The sequence below is a fragment of the Colletotrichum paranaense genome (genome assembly GCF_030867605.1).
Source record: "Colletotrichum paranaense strain IMI 384185 chromosome Unknown Scaffold_6.1, whole genome shotgun sequence".
Lineage (NCBI taxonomy): Eukaryota > Fungi > Ascomycota > Sordariomycetes > Glomerellales > Glomerellaceae > Colletotrichum > Colletotrichum paranaense.
The window spans coordinates 1,599,973-1,619,250 of NW_026848964.1; the positions used below are offsets into that span (position 1 = coordinate 1,599,973).

The 19,278-nt window shown below is 56.4% G+C and overlaps 6 protein-coding genes across 6 annotated transcripts; 4 read left to right on the top strand and 2 right to left on the bottom strand.

Moving 5' to 3' along the window:
• Positions 1-1,919: 1,919 nt before the first annotated feature.
• CPAR01_08181 (uncharacterized protein) lies at positions 1,920-3,290 on the bottom strand (the record flags this gene model as incomplete). The annotated part of the gene is made up of 2 exons (XM_060492450.1): positions 1,920-2,339; positions 3,153-3,290. The coding sequence occupies 2 exons, from the start codon at positions 3,288-3,290 to the stop codon at positions 1,920-1,922; spliced, it is 558 nt and encodes a 185-aa protein (XP_060348820.1).
• Positions 3,291-3,786: 496 nt separating this feature from the next.
• On the bottom strand, positions 3,787-4,191 carry CPAR01_08182 (uncharacterized protein; the record flags this gene model as incomplete). The annotated part of the gene is made up of 1 exon (XM_060492451.1): positions 3,787-4,191. One exon carries the CDS (start codon positions 4,189-4,191, stop codon positions 3,787-3,789), a length of 405 nt encoding a protein of 134 aa, XP_060348821.1.
• Positions 4,192-5,462: 1,271 nt separating this feature from the next.
• CPAR01_08183 (uncharacterized protein) lies at positions 5,463-5,873 on the top strand (the record flags this gene model as incomplete). The annotated part of the gene is made up of 1 exon (XM_060492452.1): positions 5,463-5,873. The coding sequence occupies one exon, from the start codon at positions 5,463-5,465 to the stop codon at positions 5,871-5,873; it is 411 nt and encodes a 136-aa protein (XP_060348822.1).
• A 3,850-nt stretch (positions 5,874-9,723) lies between these two features.
• CPAR01_08184 (uncharacterized protein) lies at positions 9,724-10,215 on the top strand (the record flags this gene model as incomplete). Its single annotated transcript, XM_060492453.1, has 1 exon — positions 9,724-10,215. A coding segment is annotated over one exon (492 nt), but the record flags the coding sequence as incomplete, so codon positions are not given.
• Positions 10,216-14,742: 4,527 nt separating this feature from the next.
• CPAR01_08185 (uncharacterized protein) lies at positions 14,743-15,462 on the top strand (the record flags this gene model as incomplete). Its single annotated transcript, XM_060492454.1, has 1 exon — positions 14,743-15,462. One exon carries the CDS (start codon positions 14,743-14,745, stop codon positions 15,460-15,462), a length of 720 nt encoding a protein of 239 aa, XP_060348824.1.
• Positions 15,463-15,943: 481 nt separating this feature from the next.
• Positions 15,944-16,328, top strand: CPAR01_08186 (uncharacterized protein; the record flags this gene model as incomplete). The annotated part of the gene is made up of 2 exons (XM_060492455.1): positions 15,944-16,058; positions 16,093-16,328. 2 exons carry the CDS (start codon positions 15,944-15,946, stop codon positions 16,326-16,328), a joined length of 351 nt encoding a protein of 116 aa, XP_060348825.1.
• Between the last annotated feature and the right edge of the window lie 2,950 nt (positions 16,329-19,278).

Below are 19,278 nucleotides of genomic sequence, written 5' to 3' on the forward strand. Positions count from 1 at the left end.
TGTCCACTGGCGCTGGCGGGTAGCGGTCGCAGGGTTGGGCTGTTCTTGCTTCATCCTCCCCCATCAGCTCCCACTGCTTTTGTGAGTCACGACCGTTTCTGTCTATTCTACTGTTTAGGAGGTTGAAAGAAGAGAGTATTTCGTGATGCGTCGACGGCTTTTGATGTTCAACCGACCCCATGGTTGTTGATGCTGCGAGAACAGGGGTAGTTTTAGTTGCAGCTCCTCAATCCGCCCTGTTGGGACTGCTCTGACTGTCGGGCACTCTCTCTATCTTGGCTTCATTTGAAAGTGATCCATCACTATGGTTAGCAGTCGCCCGGCCGCTGTGTGATCTGGGTGTACTGGACCGCGGCGCAATGCGTACGGAAACTTGCCAGCAAACCGGCTGAGCCCGTGGTCCAAATACAGACGAGATGATGCGTGCGGGATAGACCCCAAATTTTCCTGGCTTTGCTGTGTCTACATTGCCATCCCAACCCTCATCCTTGGCGAATATTCATCATGAGTGACGTGGCGTCCAAGGTAGATTCAACGGCTGGCTGACATGAAGTCAAAGTCGTTCAACATCGGGACGTTATCACGCAATCAGTCATTCGTCAAGACATCTACGGTTGCGGCGGGTTGAGTTGGACAGTAATTTACTGCCACATCAAGGCTGCGCAATTCCTCCGTCACGGTCACTCGTTCTCGGTCAGATGCAGCCGGAACCGTGAGGGGAGACGTGCGGCTTGGTACAGCACATCGTCAGCGATATTGCGATTTGCTCGAGTGTGTTGCAGCACAAGAGCCGAACTGCAATCTTGGTAGGGAACCGTGGTTGCGCAGGAATGCGAGTTGTGGGGTAGGTAGCATCGCACAGGGAACCCGGGCAAGGGAGGTTCGTTCTGACTCTGCTCTACTCACAGTGCTCAAACGTTGGTAATGAGAAAGCAACGGCAGAGATTTCTCCGTCGTTCATTCTGAGGGCCTCGTGTGGTGCTGCCGCTATCAACGATCTTGGTGCGGAAGCCACTGTCGAAGGGGGTTCGATGACTAGATCAGGGCAAGCCACACACTCTTGGTGACGGACCGCCACCATCAAGGATGATCAGCACGCGCTGCTTGACAGTCCGGCTGGCCGCGGAGGCGGCGCCGAAGCAATTGGGGCCAAAGACGAAAAAAAGTTGGCGAGCTTAGTATCCGCAGAAATCGTCATACTGCGTTTGCGTATCCGGCCTGCGACTATTGTCTCGTTTGCCTCAGCACGACCTTGGCTGGATAACAATATCAGCTCCCTCTCTGCACCGAAGGCGGCTGTTCGGATCTCAAGCGAGAGCTGGGCAAGCAGTTGGCAATTGTGCTAAATTTGAGGAGCTCTGGGCGTGTCTCTGATGGCATTCTTCGAATCAAAACTTGGCCAGCGCAGCAGAAGGAGGGGGTGTGGCTATCCGAGCCGGTGCTCCTATTTCAACGGGTAAAGATGTGGTTCAAGGACCATTGCGAATGGTGCAAGTACCCGTCCAGTACAGTACTTTGCGCTGCCTCAAACATTGAAGCCCGCTTTGCCCAGCGAAACCATTCCGCATCAGAATGGCTTGAATGGCCAAACTGAGGTCGAGGAGGGAAAACACAGGCGCGGTGGAGATGAGACTTGACAGGTCCCGTCAGATGGCTGACTGTATGTCGTTTTGTCTTCGCCCGTACCTCTTCTAAATTTGCATCGTGTTGCTGATGCGAGGGGTGGTTAGTGGCTGGTCGACCCCCCTCCACACCCAACTCCGCAAACCTGACCTTGTGAGTAGCACTGTCGAGATGAGACTTGAGGGGAACGTCCTTCCGTGGGCACCACCAATAACGCAACGGAGCTGCAGCATCGCATCTGGGGACTACCATATGCAGCCTTGCCCGCGGCCCCCTGCTCACCACGCAACTCCGCATCATCGGCGCCGGAGAGGCGTCACCTGAGCAGAGGGGATTGGCCAGTTGGCGCTCGATGACTCCTGCGAGGGCGGGTACACACATCTCGCAGCAAATCTGCTGTTTCTGATCCGCTGCTGGATTCTGTTGCGTTGCTGGCGTGTCTGAGGCGCGTCTTGGTTACCCTGCCCTGATGCGATGCGACGACCAAGACACGTTGGCTGTGCTGTGAGAAGGATAGCCAACGAGCTGGCCGCCGAACCTGGTCCTCCTGCAGATGACTGTCTGGCGCTGTCGTCCTTCACTGCCTCGTGTCTTGAGCCTTGGCTGCGCTCACCTCCAGTAAGCATAACGCAGAGGTCAACGAGAAACTGTCCACCAGCCGAAGGCAAAAGGTCTTGAGCGCAAGCTACGGCGCTAGCACCACGTCCGTCGGGCTCCTATGCGGCGGGCATGTCTTGCTAGTCCCGGGGGACCGACCAACTGGCCGCTGCGGGGTTCAAGAAACCGCGGGCTACCAGGGGCGTGGTTGAGGAATGCCGAGTTTCTCCCCAACTTGCATTTTTGGCTGGATGGACGCTGAGAAGTGCATCACACCGACATTTGCTTTTCGCGGACGAGGCAGGTCATGTGGTGATTTCTGTCAACGTGCCTAAGCAGCCATTTGCCCGTGCAGCACGATGGTATGCAGCAATCAGTCGCTTGGCGATGAGAACGCGGCCCGATGGTCTTGACTCCAATGGATGAGCTAGCAAGCGCTGTCGTGCCCCAATCTCCAAGCCGTCGACAAGTCGGCAGATACATTGCTGCGCGATGCAGCCAACGCCAGCGTCATGTATGTCATTGCCTGCGTATGCCAAACGTGCGATAAGGATGAGACGAACGCGGGTTAGACCGGGTGTCAATGGCATAGTGTAAGCATGCGATTGTGCTATATCCTGCTGAGCCGGTAACCGTCTTTTCCGATTAACCGCCCAGCCGCCAGGTGACGAAAACCCACCCGGCCGAAGAGTGATAGCCGCCGGATGGCTCCCTTAGTTGCGAATGATAATGCGAACGACAATAGCTGAACTCCCTGTCTGTGTTGCATTTGGGCAGGCCTGTCGACTCGCTGCTCTTTTTGTCCATTGATTCTCCATTGTTCGTGTTTGATGGGCAGACTGACGTTGCGTCCAACATGTCAGCCGGCCACGTTGAAGTCAATCGGCCGAGGCGACCCCTGACGGGGCCACCCATCTGCCTGGGCCTCTCACGTCCCTGAGCGCAAACAACGAGTCGTCTCGCACAGCGGACCGGGTGTCGGAGTCATTCAATTTTGAGCCTCGTCCTCTCCCGTTGTTAGGGGTCCTAGTCTTGTGCGATTTTGTGGACTTGGAGCGTGACCGGAACATGGCGGTGGTGTCTCATGGACGCTCGGAGTTTGTCTCCGTAACCAAGGGTCGGAACCGGTAGACTGCCCCCGTGCCTAGTTGTCCCTTATTTGGCGCCGAGACAGAGGGCCGGCTCAGTCAGGTACGCGTGGTCGAAGCATGGGACTGATAGGTACGGTGAGAGAAGGAGGGTCAATACGGCAGAGATCCGGGAGGGCGTGATGCGCCGATCTTGTCTGTGAAAGTCGATATTGTTGAAGAAGAGCAACACCGTTCAAGGTGTGCGGTCAGATGGGGGTCGAAGCTGGTTGGTCGATTCCCTGGTCATGCTCTTTAGGCCCCTGCAATGGGTGCTGCTCACCGCCGCCGCGTTGGGAACAGAGCCTCTCGAATTGTAGCTTTGTGCCTCGCACAGCGGTGACCACACCGGCGGTAAAGAGCGTTGGATGTGATCAAATGCCTCCGGCAACGATGCCTTGGTCGACAATAGGACAGGAGCAGGCGAGTGATGGAACAGTCACACTACAGGGGCGGAAATAGCGTCGAGGGCCGGGGAAAAGCAGTCATCGTTGGGCTCCCATTGGGTGCGGCCCCCTGGAGTGACGTAGTTTTCTCGAAGCCGGTTCGAAGGTTGAAGACGCGTCGAAGGGGCATACAAGAACCCCAATCCCGGCCAGGGACAAGCTGCGGCGGACAAGGGGGAACAAAGAAAAGGGCACAAAGGCCAAAGGGGATCCGCAATCTGGGCCAGTGGTTTCTGGGTATCCGGTGCTGAGGAGAATCCTGGGCCCCCGAAGCAAGCAGCAAGCAAGCAGCCCTGCGCTGCACCGAACCGCTGCCGAAGGGGGTCCCTCCCCACGTCGGGCTGGTGGTCGAGGGTCCCTTGTCGATGGATGGTGTTTCGTTCTTGGGGTGCCGTCATCACGGTTTTGGAGGTTGCAATTTTGGAGAGGGAGGATGGTGGGTCGAGTGATTACCTAAAGCTGTCTTATCTAAGCATATACGTACTTGGGAACCTGAAGGAAGCAGCAAGTTCGGGATACGTACACTAGCAACGGGTCGAACGAATTTAGCAACCGCTAACTCCAGAAGTTCAAAGAACCCCTCCTTCCCGCCTCTACACCCAGCTTCAAAGTGCGTCGGACTTCACATCACTCTTGGTTGGGCCCGACGAGATGCCTTGATCCAAAGAAGGCTCTGTGTAATGTTTCCCCCGTGGACGGGGATGGGAACGAGACGGCAGTCCCTTTCCCGCCCACTCGGCGCGGTACGATGCGAGCGGTGTGGTGTCTTTCTTCCATTGGTCTGTGAGCAGCAACCATCGCGACTTTTGAGATTGAGAATCGCACCTTGCAAGCGCAGACACCAGACGAGAGGGTGACGGCGGCGCCGAAGTTGCCCATCTCGACGGCAGGGGTAAGCAATTGGGCTATCGACATGGGAGTACGAATATTGGGGGGGGGGGGGCACGCAAGAGAAGGAGAAACCCAACCCAACATCTTTGCTCGTGTCGCAACAATCACTTTAGGACCTTGGGCTCTGTTTCTGGGGGCCATTGCTCCCGTACCCTAGTCTCTACTGTCAAAGTACGCAGTCGACCGCAGTCAGAAAAAATTCCAAAATGGGGTCACGAGGGCCTTTCCCAAACACAACCACGTCCCCGGTCGCCTCACCCAAGCAGACGCTGTCACACTTTTCGACTACTCGCTCTTTTACTCCCTTTCTACGACAAATCGGAGGCCGACAAGGCAGCAAATCTCCCGTCCTCCTGAGGTGCTATTCTCCCGATCCCTCCGTCTGCTTGGCCAAACGCGCACACGCTCGTACAGAGAGTACACCCATTCTTCTCCCTCGACCCAATCGCCAGGGTAGCGGACGAGGGGGGTGGCATATCGTATCTCTGAATCGAGGCCATGAACCCCCCTGCTCTAATCCAAATATCCCATTCCGCCCGTCTAGTTGGATAGTCACCACTCGACACTCTGCCACACGCGCTTACCTGTCTTGCGTCCTCGTTTCTTCGGCGCTGTCGGGGGCTGCTCACATGGGCTCAGAATGCACCTTGCACATCGGGCCCAGGCAGAGGGAGAGGAATGGGAAGGTATCATGGCCTGCGGATGGTCGTCCATTTGTCACCCTGGTCTTTGACCACAAAAGTCATCACTCGTCCCCAAGTCTAATCCAATCCGCGCCATGCCATGCCATGCGATGTTGCTTCGCAGCTTCAGTCTTCCCCCCTTTGAGAAGAAGCGAGTCCGACGAGATTGCCCACGCGCCAGCGGGAGAGGCCCAGCCCGAGGGTGTCGTTTGACAACTCTCTCCGGCGTGTTAGTCGGGACGATGATGCCCGAGAAAATGGCGCGGTACTCACTTCCCCTTCGCCCTTTGGACCGCTCCAGATCAACACTGCTGGCATTTTGGGGGCGACAGCCGCTGCAAAGTCGACTGGAATCATGCTCTCGAGCCGAACAGTCTTTGAATCCTCACGGCCGGATGGTCAGACGGGAAATGTCGCTATCGCCATGTTGTCCTTTCACCAGAAGCACACGCCCACCCGTATGGCATAAGGCCACCTTGGATTGTCCATGGAGAGTCAGGCCTTGACAGCTGAGGTGCGCGCCATCTTCATCTCCTCTGTCGCAGCTTGGGCAGTCTGGGGTCTCACATTGCGAGTATCCCCTTTGCGGCTCGGCGCTTGCCCCATGCTACTGGGGCTGCCCTAAGCGGAGCAGGCATTCTACTTAAACTTTTTGCCTTTTTTGTTTTCTTTCTTCCATTTTTGGGCCGATTTGGAGATATTTCTTGTCCTACGGAGCATCTCACACTTGGCCCCGTCTCACCGCCAGCCGCCAGCGCCATGTCTGATGTGGGGGATGGTCCATGGACGACACACGTGCTTCTCCCCTGGGCTTTTGACACGGCGCTACTGACAAGCCTCGAGGAGATACACACATGTCCTCGGAAGTTGCCAGGCTGTGCCGCTCAGAATCTACCAACCGCAACCGTGGAAATGCTGGAGCCTGGAGAGATGGAGTTGCGCCAAAGCCCGCGGATACGGATACAGTCTCATCGGTTGCTCCCAAGGAACTCCGGCCCCCTCGGCCTTCGTCTAGTATTCGTACCCGCAGTCTGTACGGAGTACAGTGCGCTATAGTCTGTACAGTAATCTCCATCCATGAATGGAGTTGTGGGCTGGTCCGCATAGAGACCGTTTACGCTTTTGCTACACACGCGGTGGACATGGACCGGTGTTGACTTTCCCAAGAACTCAAAGGGCCCTGGACTCATTCTACCGCGTGACATTACACAATCTACCATGGCACGATTGTGTGAATCTGAGCTGGCGACAAGACAGTTTCATCCGCCCGTTGCCAAGAATGACGGCAGCATAAACCCGCAAGCAAAGTGACCAGTTGTGAGGCAAAAAAAACAACTCCGGTTAATGGCCGCAAACCCGGCGGGGAGGTGGCTTGTTGGGAAGAGTCGAGCACCAACGAGCAACTCCGAGTTCCTGTTTCTTCTGCCCTATTCACAGACTCCCAGGCCCGTCATTGTCTCGGGCTGTCGACCCGCGTTTACTCCAGTTTGCCGTGGGCTGACCTCATTCCAACGGACGATCCCTCGCGTGGCCGAGGCCAAGGCGGCCATGCTGTCGTCTTTGCTGGCCACATTGGGGCGACGTCTCCGTTCCTCACGATGCCGACTTGCCGTACCAAGCCTTGTGGTTCTCGCAAGAGCCAAGGTAATCTGGAGGCATGGTCGCGCGGGTGCAGCCCGTAGCCCGCTTGCCCACCATCTCGCTTCTGCCGCCACTTATAGTCTTGACCTAGGAGTTGCGAGGGACTGCACGGCTCACTCGCCGTCATCAGCGTCGGTACGGAGGACGAGCGGGCTTCCACATCTTCCATTGTCTGGTTTTGTTCGGCGCCCTGCCCGACTCAGTAGTCAGGACCCTACCCTGGACAGACAGGTATAGCGCTTCTTTGATCATTTCGCCCGTTGAGTTCCCTCCCCCGGCCCGTCTCGTATCATCAGCCGCAGCCGCCCAGCATGACAACCGCATCCGCGCATACCCTAATCTTATAGTGCCTGTCTACGAGGAATCAGATACAACACCAGACCGGGCCACAGCCGACACAAGCACAATAGCTCTGCCTGCGCAGGATAATCGGCATCCCTGTACATATCGCAGCCTGGCCGGTTAGGGTATATAGAGGCACTTTTGGCATGCGCCGTTGCGAAAGCCAAGCTTTCCAGTCCTGCCTTGCTGTTTCTTGGCACGTGTTGTGGCGGGCGAGAAAGAAAGCGGTGTCTCTTTTCTCTCTGCTGTCGACTCTCAGACCTCGTTGTGTTCCCCACGCAGGATATCACTCTCTCGAGGGAACCAACAAGGGGGGAACTCTGTTCAGCTAGCTAGCTTTTTTGCTGATCGTAACCAGCGAGGAACTCGGCGGCGACGACAGTGACACGAGGCTGCATTCTCGTCGAGTGCAATCTCAATCTCCTGTCAGCTGACCCTAGACAATCTGATATATTTTGCGAATCAATTTTTTGATCCTGGACGTTTCACGCGCGCGGGCCGAATCCACCACCCACCCATCAAAGAGGCTTCGGAAAGATTGAGATTTGAGTCAAGAGACGAAGGACCGGTCGGTGGACAAGAGAAACAGAGACACTGGTTGACTGCATCGCACGATGGACGGCGGATTCGAGTGGTTCCCGAACGCCCTTTGATTCGGTTGCCTTACAGGACCAGCAGCAAGGCAGATGCCTGTTCCGTGACAGCAAACGAAAAAGAACAACAACAGTTATCCAACGCAATGTGTAGTGGATTTGCATGTCTCGCACTGACGGCTGAGGGTCGTCTTGTCCGGCTTGCTTTGAACGATCGGCGCGCATTGAGCATGATGACCGACACTTTTGCTCATCTCGCGAGTGGGTTGAGGAGGCTCTCTCCGAGGACGGATACTTTTGGTTCTTCTCCCTCGAGTCCCATCTACGGAGCCACCAGTCGCGGAAGGCCTGGTACCCTTACTCTGAGTCGAGTCGGGCTCTACAAAGGCTCCATCGCAGTGTTTCCACTTGGCTGCCAAGCCCGGCCTCTCGTCTCATTGCTCGCTGTGGCTCTTTGATAGTGCTTCCTTGTTGTTTTTTTCGTATCCGACCGTTTCCTTACAGTATACCTAATAATCGCCAAAGGTTAAGTCTCGTATGCGGCTTACTGATCTTCTTTCTTACTGTGTAGAAAGCTCGCATCTTATCTGGATGGGTTGGTTCCAGGGTCCCCATAGTTCAGCTGCCCAAGGCTCAAGGCGCGAAAATTCTCCCCCTGTTTGTGACTCGCCATTGGGGTTTGTCGTAACGGTTGGCTGGAGGCACCTCTTGTGCCTCTTGGACGCATAGCCAAACCCTCAGCATTGAAATTGATTCCAGGGGCCCTGCCCTGTCAGACCGATAATTCGGAATGTTTGCTCGCATCCTTGTTGGAAGTCGTCCCGGTTCCTGGCTGTTCTTTTCCCGGCGCAGTTCCCAGCCATTGCCTCATGGGGAAACAGGTTGTTCCGATCAGGCACGCCCAAGGACAGCAAGCACGGTGTCCCGGAGGCCGGTGCCTTCTTTCCCAAGTTCCCAGTGCCAGTTGCGCACCTTGACAGCCTGACACCACAGACAATGGAAGGTCCAGTGTCCCGGTTCCTTCCTTGCAAGTTTGCTGGGTACTTGGTCAGGTACTTCGTCTCCATCGCAAGGATCCGATGCTTTCTCCCGACGGAGCCTCACTAAAAAGCAACAACATGAACTCGAACATGCCATGCCCCATGTGCGTGTGGACTAGAAGGAAACATGCCAGTTCAATGACTTCACCCATGACGCCAAAGCAACGCGACATCAACATCACTGGCCGGTACATCTCAGGCTGCTTCCACTCTTGGATCTCGTCACAGCAGCCGGAACCTGGGTCTCTGCCCGGACACGCACTGGAAATAGCTTCTTCTTCCAACCTGCAACGTTCCTCCAGCCCATCCTCACGCCACATGCAGTTCAACCACGCGTGGCCCCCAAAAAGTGATACCGCGGGGTTATCCTACTCAAGACTTGGCCGTCGACTGCCTCCCCAGCTCACGTCGTCGACGTGACATGCTTCGCCTGCGCTCCTCAACAGTGTCAGACGCAGTGATTCAGATGGCTGCCGGCATAACGTCCCACAAAGTACGGAGAGCACCAATATGCGTCAGGCAACCTCCACACTCGTTTGGCCAACGCATCCATGCTACAAATCCCACCCATCCTGACCTCCGCTGCTCGCACACACACTACTGAGAATCACTGAATTGGGCGCGGGAGACGACCCTGACCATACATCACAGCACCCATCTCGAGAAGGGCTGCCGGCTGGAGAAAGACCCAGTCAGCCTATTGGGATGCCACCGTATCCTTGAGCGACGCACCTTAGGTCTCGCGCGCAAATCGCAATCTTCAGCTTGCCCTGGTCGCCAGGCGGGGAGGGGAGTCATCTCGAGAATTCTGGCCACCCCAGCAGGCTACGGGGTACTCTCTCTTTTTTTGTCTAGGCGACCAGGCGAGCAACGAGCCCACTGCGATTGCTACGGCTTCAAACACATTGTTCAGCAAAGGTGGTGCTTTCTTGCCCTCGCTGATGAGATCGGCCATGCTCCTTAATCTGACCGACGTTGTACGGATGCAAGCTCGTACATCGCTTGCGGGAAGGCCCGCCGTCTGCTTACTCCGGACAGCGAAGGGCGGGACATGGCCTGCCACGAGCAGCGATAGTTGGGCAGTCACATCACAATCAAGCCATCGGACGGCTCTCTGGCCAGCCTTGGTTGCACATCGAACGGGACCGACATTGCGATGCACGTCTTGTCTGCGCTTCACTCCGTACCGTCTCCTTGGTGTCTTTGGGAAATGTACGCACCTCGATTCATGATGCGACGCCGTCACCTTGTCAGACACACCCGCCTGCAGGCTCGTCGCATGTCTCTGATCGCTGGCATGTCACTGGCAGCCCCTTTGGCCGAGCAAACAACACCAAGACCGAGGGGATGCCGCCATATCCTCATCGGCATTGCAATTTGCTGCCACCAAAGCAAGAAGACGCGATACTCGCGCGCGAGAGCCAAACAAACACTTCTTGACATTGTCCAGCTACCGAAAAAGATCAAATGAACCCGTCCCTGTCAGATCATTCCGGCTTGAGCCTCCGGAGAGGGATGATCCCTTCAGATAGTTCCGCTTCCCAACCACACGGTGGTGTCTGCGCAGGATTATTCGCAGTGGGGCCATTCTCTTTGTCTTTGGTTTTCTCCATCTTCTCTCTAGGATACCATGACAACAGTCGCCCATATCACGATGCGACCACAATGAGGAGATGTCTGTGGGGGGTCACGACTGACTGTAATCTTTACGCTTGCAGGCCAACATGGCGAAATGCAGCGAGACGTAAATGTCACGCAAGTCGTGCCCCTGATAACGAGAGCTTGTGGGGGGACAGCACGATACGGCTGGTATCGGAGACTTGTCCATTGTGCTCAACGGAGAACGCGGGTAGCGTTAATTGAGAAAGAGGATCGTCTGGGGGGGACCGCCCCAGCTGCATGATCCTGCAGGGACGACAGTGGGCATCTTGGAAGTTCGTCGTGGGATCTTCACCTGCGAGGTCGAGTCATCACTGCAGGGCAGCACGCCAAAGCATCTCATAGGACCACCGTGGATCCCGACGCAGCACCATTCGCGCGGGTCGACTACAGCTGATGGTGAGCACCTCGGATAGCCCCAATCTCGGCGGCTGGCGTTCTTTGACTAGAAAATTACATGCACCTCGACGGTATTCTGTTCCTTCGATTCAACCCGTCTTTGAGGAGTACGATGAGCGCATGGTCGCATGGGTCGTTGGACGGAGAAGGATGGACGACGTTTCATACGCGCCAAATTGTCTTGACTGGACGACTTGCCCGATTAGGACTCGAGATGAGGCACCAGCCTGTCAGAACGCTCGCAACGCCAACCCCCTGTGTTGCTCTGGAGTTCGTCTCGGACTGCTCGGGCGTCGTACTGACACAGCAATGAGCAGTGGCATCGTGCCAATTTTCCCCCTTTTCTTGCACCTCGGCGGAAATTTGCCCCTGGCCTTCGAGTTTGCTTCCTTTTTTCCATGGGCGAACTCTATTTGATCACTTCGCATGGACCTCGCTGCACATCATTTTGCGTTTGGGCATGGGTGGCACGGCGCAAGTTCTCACCCTCAATAGGGAGTCGTCAACATTGTGGGGATTGAGCACATTGCGATTACTCACTGGAAACAGCTGCCTGTCTTTGATCTTCTGTCCGTACGGATGCCTCTCAATGGCTCCATCCGCCATGGGAAAATAGGATGGCCATGGAGTCGTTTCAACTGTCGCAGCACTTCCATGATCATCGCAGTTTGCCAACGGCTTGTGACTGACACGGCGACTGGCACAGACACGCGCCTTGTGCTCAGAGTTTGGTCGATCCTTTGGGCTGTGCCTGACTTCCCCAGATTTTATTGCGCCGAGCAAGCAAATCCTCGCACACTGCGCGTCCTTCCGATGTTCCTCTGCATTGTTGTCTCGTTGTTTGCCTTCTATTCTAGTCCGAGTACACAGGGAAGAATCAAGGGGTGTTCCGGCTTCTCGGCCATATGACAAACACTTTCGCATAGAGGAGCTGCATGGCTCATCGCTTGAAGTCCAAAATCTTCTTTTCGGCGGGCGCTGGAGTCACAGTTAAAGTGTCCGCGGATGCGCCCCGGGAAATCCTTTGTGAGAGAACAGATGGCACCCGCTCGCGAACCGCCAGCCTGCGTCTCACTTATTGCGACCCGGGCAGCCGGGTTGACGGGAAGTTCAGACAGTGACCCTTACCACGGCACGACCGAGTCCCGACAAACAGCGACGAAACCTCCGTGAGGTATCTGGCATCACTTTGACGATCCACGGTGGCTGTTTTTCTCCAGCCTCCAGGAATAGATGCTGCCCAGTGGTGGCCTACGGATGCACGTCTCACATAGAGTGCGGTTGGTGGCTCCTAAGCGATCGCAATGACACGATGCAAATGCAGGGCCAGAATGAACTCTAGCAACTTTGATTATGGCCAAGGGTGACTGGATCAGGTTCTGGCATATGCTTGACACTGTCACGATATAAACAACTGGGGGCTACGCTGCCAATGCCTCAAGCAAACCGTTGCCAGCTATAAAACAGTAGCGCTATACCGATGGACTGACTCAATAAACAACAAGGCGATGCCGCGTCGCGCCGTGTCCGCGCATCCGCTCAGAGTTGGTGGGCATTTGGACTACGAGTCCATATGTACGACTGCTGTCGCGATGGGTCGGCTAGCATGAAGCTGGGCCCGGGGAACTCTGGAAAGCTGGGAAACGGCATGTTCGGAACGAGGGCTGTTCGCTGCGTGCCTGGCACTTGACAAGTGTACCTACAGCGAAGGTCCTTGAGAGCAAATGGGCGCAGGCCCTTCCTACTCGTCCTCAGCCTCGCTGGCACCGCCGAATGGGGGCAGAATGGGTGCAGAATCACGCGTGGTTCCAGCACCGTTGCAGGAGTCTCCCAGTCACGACTCGCGATAGGGGCCGCGTTGCTCGGCATTGCAGCAAAGCTGCTCGTGCGCCTTTCCCACTGCTAAAGCGGCAGAAGCAGCGGGAACTTTGGAGGATGGGGAAAAGAATGCCCGCGCAGTCGAAACGGCGAACCAGGTCCCCTGAACCCGAGCAATACACCATACGTGTACTTTGATGGTCGTCTCGGGTTCCTGAGCACGCTCGTTGTAACTCCTTGCGACTATCAAACGATGAGCACGCCATCCGAATGGTACAATTCCTTCTAGAAGGCTTCCATCCAACGTCTCGATGGCTGGGGGGGGGAACTCGGCGAGCCTCAGCTCCGGGCCCGACCCCCGATCAGCTGTTGCAGATCACTCCGCAGACGGTCCTTTGCCTCGGGGCTGCCGTTGTTCCTCTTGTCGTCTTGTTGGTTTCCGTGGACGAATTTCTGAAGCTTTCTTCTTCTGTGATTGCTTGTGGGAACCCAAGGTGTTCCCCCACTCCAGACGTTCCCCCTTAGCTTTTGGCTCCTCTTCAGCGAAATTTCTCCAATTCCCAGTCTCAATCCCCGTCCGGAAAGGGTAGGCGGGCAATGTTTGAGGAGTGTGGAGTGGCTGACGTGCGGCTAGGGAATTTTGGGGCGGCCGAGGATCCCGTCGACCGCGTCTCACGGCGCAACGCCGTTATCTGCTATGAAGAATCGGGCGGAATCATGGTGGACACCTTTCCTCGAGGCCAAAGTTCCCAGGGCGGCTAGCGTTGGGCGCTACTCGTGTTCTCGTCGTATTTTTCCTTCCTTTCCAACCTTGCCCCAAGCAGACAGCAAACATGGCAATCCAGGGCGCACACATGAATTCGCCCGAAGGCTCCATACGAGGGCTTGACTGCGCGGCGTGCAGCTGTCTTCGTCCGCCACCCCACAAAGTCAGATGTGTTGTGACAGTACAATAAGGTCTTCCTTGGAGATGCCACCTAACTTTTGCCCTACGCTACTACGTTGATGAGGAGGAGCATCAACAGGCCCCCCGACTATGCATCCGGGATGGCACGGGGCAGCCTTTGCTGACAGAGGACCGCAGCCCACGAGACAGGGCTTGACCCGAATGGCACGAGCCCGGGTGCTGCTTGCGCTTGGCCCTGGGTAATATCACCAAGGAGCCACTGCGTTGGATAAGGTACAACCAGGGCGCGATGCGGAGCTGACTGCGGAGCAGCTGTTGCTATTCTTGTGCGATGGCTTCCCACTGCGTCCAGATACACTTGAGATTTGGGTGTCGAATCTGAGTTTCCTCCAGCTTCGTCGTCGTCGCCGGTAGATCATGTTGCCATCCACGCGGCACAGCGATTCTGACCTAAGCAGCTTGTTGGCTGTATCATCGTCCCGCATCTAATCTTTCTCACATGAGACTGCACCTGTCTGTCAGAGTACCTACATGCTGACGCCAGGCAAAGGTAAAATTGTCGCACACATCCACCTCTCTTCGAAATTGGTACTAATTCCTACGACGTGCGGTGCCTTGCTGCCCGCTAACGATAAGCGGCGGCCCTACCTTCAGACGAAGTCGCCCGGGGGAGGGGGGTGTATTCGGACACGGCCGAGCGAGTCAATCCTCTAGGATAAGCGTTGTGTGCTCAGTAAACTCTCGTCAATCAAACCTTTGGTCGAAAGCTCCAGTGCTCCACGGGTCGGCCAGGCAGGCGTGTTCCGAGTTTAGTTTGGCTCACTTATTCGTCGCACTGCTGCGGATTCACGATGGATCATGGGTACTTTCCATGCTTGTCGTGGTCCATTGCTCTCGCCCTACCTTGAGGGCTTTGAAGGGGCCATTTGCTGATATAGACACGTTTACATTGGGCTCCTGAATCTGATATGCCACGATGCGGAAGCGAGCTTTCAAAACTCCGTGCCGTTGTGTTGTGGCTGGCCGATCCTGGCTGTCTGGATATATCGGGCAACGTAGTCCGTTTCCCCGCATGTCCCAGCGCAACATGGCAAGATTGACGGTGGGCAGTATGGGATGGCATGGCCGTTCTAAAGGCATGGATGGACACCTGTGCGTGCGTGGTGTACATTGCCTTCTGCTGCACGTACCGTTGAGCTTCTCCGAGCACTCATCTCGGACAGAGCGAACCCTTGCTGTGGAGGTGATCGCAATACAGGAAACCGTACGATCCGACTCCAGAGTCAACCACGTCTCAAACGCCGGCTTCAGTTTGCGATTGCGGGACGAGGCGGCCCAAGACGACGCTGACAGATTGCAGGGTGCACTTGTTCCTCCGCGGACCATGGGGAAACTGGCTGCAAGCAGCCGACTGCTCCCAGTCCACGACTCTGTGGCGTCCGCCCTTTGCAGCCCACCTCGTGAGGACAGGACACCAGAAGACCCAGTGAACGGCATATGCTTTGACGCCATCCTCGTTCCTCCAATGTGGTTCCGCCGAACGAATTATCGTTTGCAACGGGGCGCCGGCCTGGACCGTAGACGGCCGGGGAAGACGGAGCTGCCGGCCGCCGCCGTGCCGTGGCGCCGAGTGGGACTTCACGATGGCCTCACGTGCACGCCTCCCGACTACACCACCAGCCTAGCTAAGCTCTGACGGACTCTCCCGCCACGACTGCTACTATGTGCATCTCAAAGTCAATACCTGCCGCCGTCGCGCCTCTCACAGCAAGATAACACCGACCGCCGAATCAAAAGGTCAGTGGCCACGGTACAGCAGCCAGCCTACATTGACCGGGCCCCTGAATCCGGTAGAGTCCGTTCCAACCACAAGGCGCACCCCTCCGCCCACAATCTATCTTCCATGCCGCACGAGTCTCCGGATCAGGCAACTCAAGCCAAGGTCTCCGGCGTCCATATACGGAGATCGGTAGTCGGCTCGCAGCACTCACACCCTACCCGGGCCGGCCCCTCCTCAACGTTGCTTCGCTGGCGGCCAAGGTGCCGTTTGGAGCTTTGCGACATGTCATTTTTGTTTCCTTCTCTCGACAGAGCGGACGTTCGCAAACGAGAAGAGGAGGTACCGTAGTAAGCCTGAGGGGCTTCAGAGACACGTTGCTACGCCGGTCAGTCTTGGAATGTGCAGCTGTCCCGATGCGGTCGCTGATGGTCACGACTTATTGCCTGGTACGCTGCGGACCGCGTCTCATGGTGGCTCAGGTGTCGTTTCTACGATGCAACGGCTGCTTGCATTTGAATGCCTAGCACCTTGCGCCGTTGTCTGCAGCGACAAGCCACCCAGCACGGCGGGCATCTGTAGCGAAAAGTTGTTTTGCTACGCCTCTCTTACGCCGCCGGCTCACCGACGTCCCCCTCCCACCATGTCTGACAATCCTCCGCCTTACTGCTTTCTTCACCTCGTGCAGCCTGCAGATGTACTCCAGCGTCACGAGATCCGTTTCTGCTGCTTACGCTAATGATCTTGTTCTAGCTGGCGCTATTGCCCTGGCCGCCTGTTGCTAACCAAAGACCGGGGGTCAGGTTTCAGTGCACGTCGGTGAGGCGGACGACAATCCGCACTCTTCACCGAATCACGCGTTTGCTTTTCCTCCATACTTGTACGACCTGAGCTGTCAGCTCCAAGACCACCGCTCCTTGGGGCCACAAACCCGCATGGCACCCGCGTCTCGTGTTGACGAAAGTGGCCTCGAGGCGATATCACTCCTGGGCCAGTGTCACCTGAGGATGCCTTCACTTCAGCCTAGAAGTCTAGGTGGCTCAAGCCGGGAAAGCAGGGACTCCAGGCCTCTTCGGAAGCGAATTGGCTGATTCAGCTACACAGCATATTCGCTTCCGATCCGCCTCACGCATGTCAGCACGGATGGGGGAATTTTGGCCCCCTCCCCGTGGATGGTGTTTATGAGTTGTCATATGGCTGATTCTGTGTCTTCAACACCTTGGGGTCATCAAAAGATGGAACCAACTATGCAGCTTTTCCTTTGTGATCATCTCATCCTGACCCAGGTGAGTGAGAGTCGGGTGAGCAGGCAGCGACGCATGGGGGAAATCTGCGGCGGTCTGCATCTGGCATGCTCGAGTAGCAGTACCTGTCGAGACAGCCTGCTGATGATGCTCGTGGATTCATCAAGAAGGCGTCAGGGTGCGGACTGCCACGTCACGAAACGGGTGAGAGCTGACCCGTCGCTTTGTTTTCTTTTTGTCTCTGGTTCGAGGTTGTTGCTTTTGCGTCTTGTTTTTGAGACAGGTCGGATCTGACACTCGTCCGACGCCAGGTCAATAACAGAGAGAGGACGGATTTTCGTACCATTTGCCGTTGGCAGCGTTGCGTCACACTGCTGAAAAGGCCGTTTGATCGTTACACGACTGCGATCGCCCATGGCGGACCATCTCGCGGGCCATTTTATTCTTGACCAGCCACCAAAGTGTGGGCTGAGCGGATCGCAAGGGCAGCGGACAATAACAGCTGGTCGGGGATAGAGAACCTTTTGACCTTGCGTCCCGAAAAGACTGCGCGATATGGGCGGCGGAACTCTCCTGCTCGACATCGGGGGTTTCCCCCTCTCAGGGGCCATGTACATCGGGTACCGGGATCGCGCGGTGGGCTCGATCGACACCGACCGCCTGGATGTTGGTGCCCCTATCTCTTCTTTTGGAGTTGTCATCTTTTGGAAACTTGCTGCTTTTCGCCCCCAGCCACCTCATCGGCCAAAATACCCTCCCCTGGCGACGACGGATGGCCATTTGTTCACGTGAGCATGTCATTGGCAGGACAAAAGGAGCGGGATGGATCCTGCCGAACAACATTCATTGCGAGTTCCCTTCGGGAGCGGAGCAGCAGCAGCAGGGCAGGATATGCACTGCATTCCTACTCATGCAGAGCCTCACATCTGATGTGAGAGTTGCATCGAGGCACCAGTGGTGCGGAGCGCGGAGCATCCCTCCCTTTCCCTCCCCTCCCTCTGTTTAGTGCTAGTGCTGCTCTTCTTCAACGACACGTGCCGCGTGGTGAGCTGCCTGATTACACGGCCGGGAATATGACGGTAGGTCGCAGGAAGGCACGGACAATGACAACGGGAAGATAACGAGTACGGATACGCAAGAATCATCTGATGAGAGAGAAGGGGAGGCAGCCCGGACAGTAGCCGCGATCCGTGGCCTTTTGGTGAGGGCAAAGCACGAAAGAAGACCAGTTTGCAGAGTTCGTGATGGAGGGTAGATGCAGGCCGGGGGGTCATGAGCAAGGGGCACTGTTGGCAACGAGGGTTCTGCGGGCTGGTCCTTCTTTAGCGAACGGTTCCCCTAGTGCTTTCGTCAGCTTTTGTGGTGTAGCAACGGTTACACAGCGCCGTTATCGAGCAGGGGGGTGATGGTGCGTGGGTGCCTTTGGTGAAAGAGGCATGGTGCCAATGGGGACGTTCTGGGGGTATCGAAAAGGCAGCCGTTTGGGAAGACGTGCCGAGGAACGGCGCGTAGACACGTCTAATCGAGGCAGTCTGATACCTTTTTGGGCGGCGGCGGGCGATGGGAGATAGGAGGACGGTACGCAGTAAGCCTTCGATATGAGTCGACGTTGGACGACAGGTCTGGGGTGAGGGATATGTCGGTGAGGGGGTTACACCTGACTGCTCACCTTGGGGGGCGTCGGGGCCGTCTGGGGGCCCCTTTGGGACCGCTGGCATGGAGTTTTTTTTGGACGGTTGGACAGGGGTTTGATGACATGGGTGGGAAGAGAGGCTGGGGGGTCCGCCGCTCTCTGAGCTCTGTCTGGCTCGGCATATGGATTGTGTGAATTTCTGTCTTTCCGGACCCTCGTCCGTTAACCGCACCTCGTCCGCGCCGCCTCTGCTGCTTCACCTCGCCGGCAGGTTTTGCAATGCAGGAGCATTGTCCTTCCCCGTCTGTTGCTCATGGGCTTGCAGCACGGATAGGCCGGTGTTCTATAGATGCTTCGTAGCCGGGATTCACGTGGGAATAAGGGCGGCGACGCTTCGGTGGTACGGGTACAGATGCAGAGGACAGGGCAGGGCCTTGGGAGGAAGTTTTGGTGGTTCCGTTTCTGAGCTGTGGGCGTGCTGCCGGCCGGCTCTTGGGCGATGTACAGGGACAGGATATGGCTGCCTTTGCTCCTCCCGGCAAAGGAGTGATCTGAGGTCAGGTCCATGTGAGGTGAGGTCAAGGGAATGTCAGAACTATGCGGGTTGAGGTAGTAGAAAAAATATTGAGAGTCGCTCGGAGCTCGGAAGTTGTTGGCGGAGCTTGGAGGGGGCGCGGTTCTAGCAGAAGCTGGAGGGGGATGTATCGCGAATGTATCGTGATGTCAATCAGTGTGGACGAAGTAGAAGTATCTAGAAGGTCACGAATGTCACTGATGTATGTGAGACTATCGTCCCGCGTTGCGTGGATGCGTGGGTTGAGCTTCGAGCTTTTTTTTGATATCCAAGTGCTGCCTCAT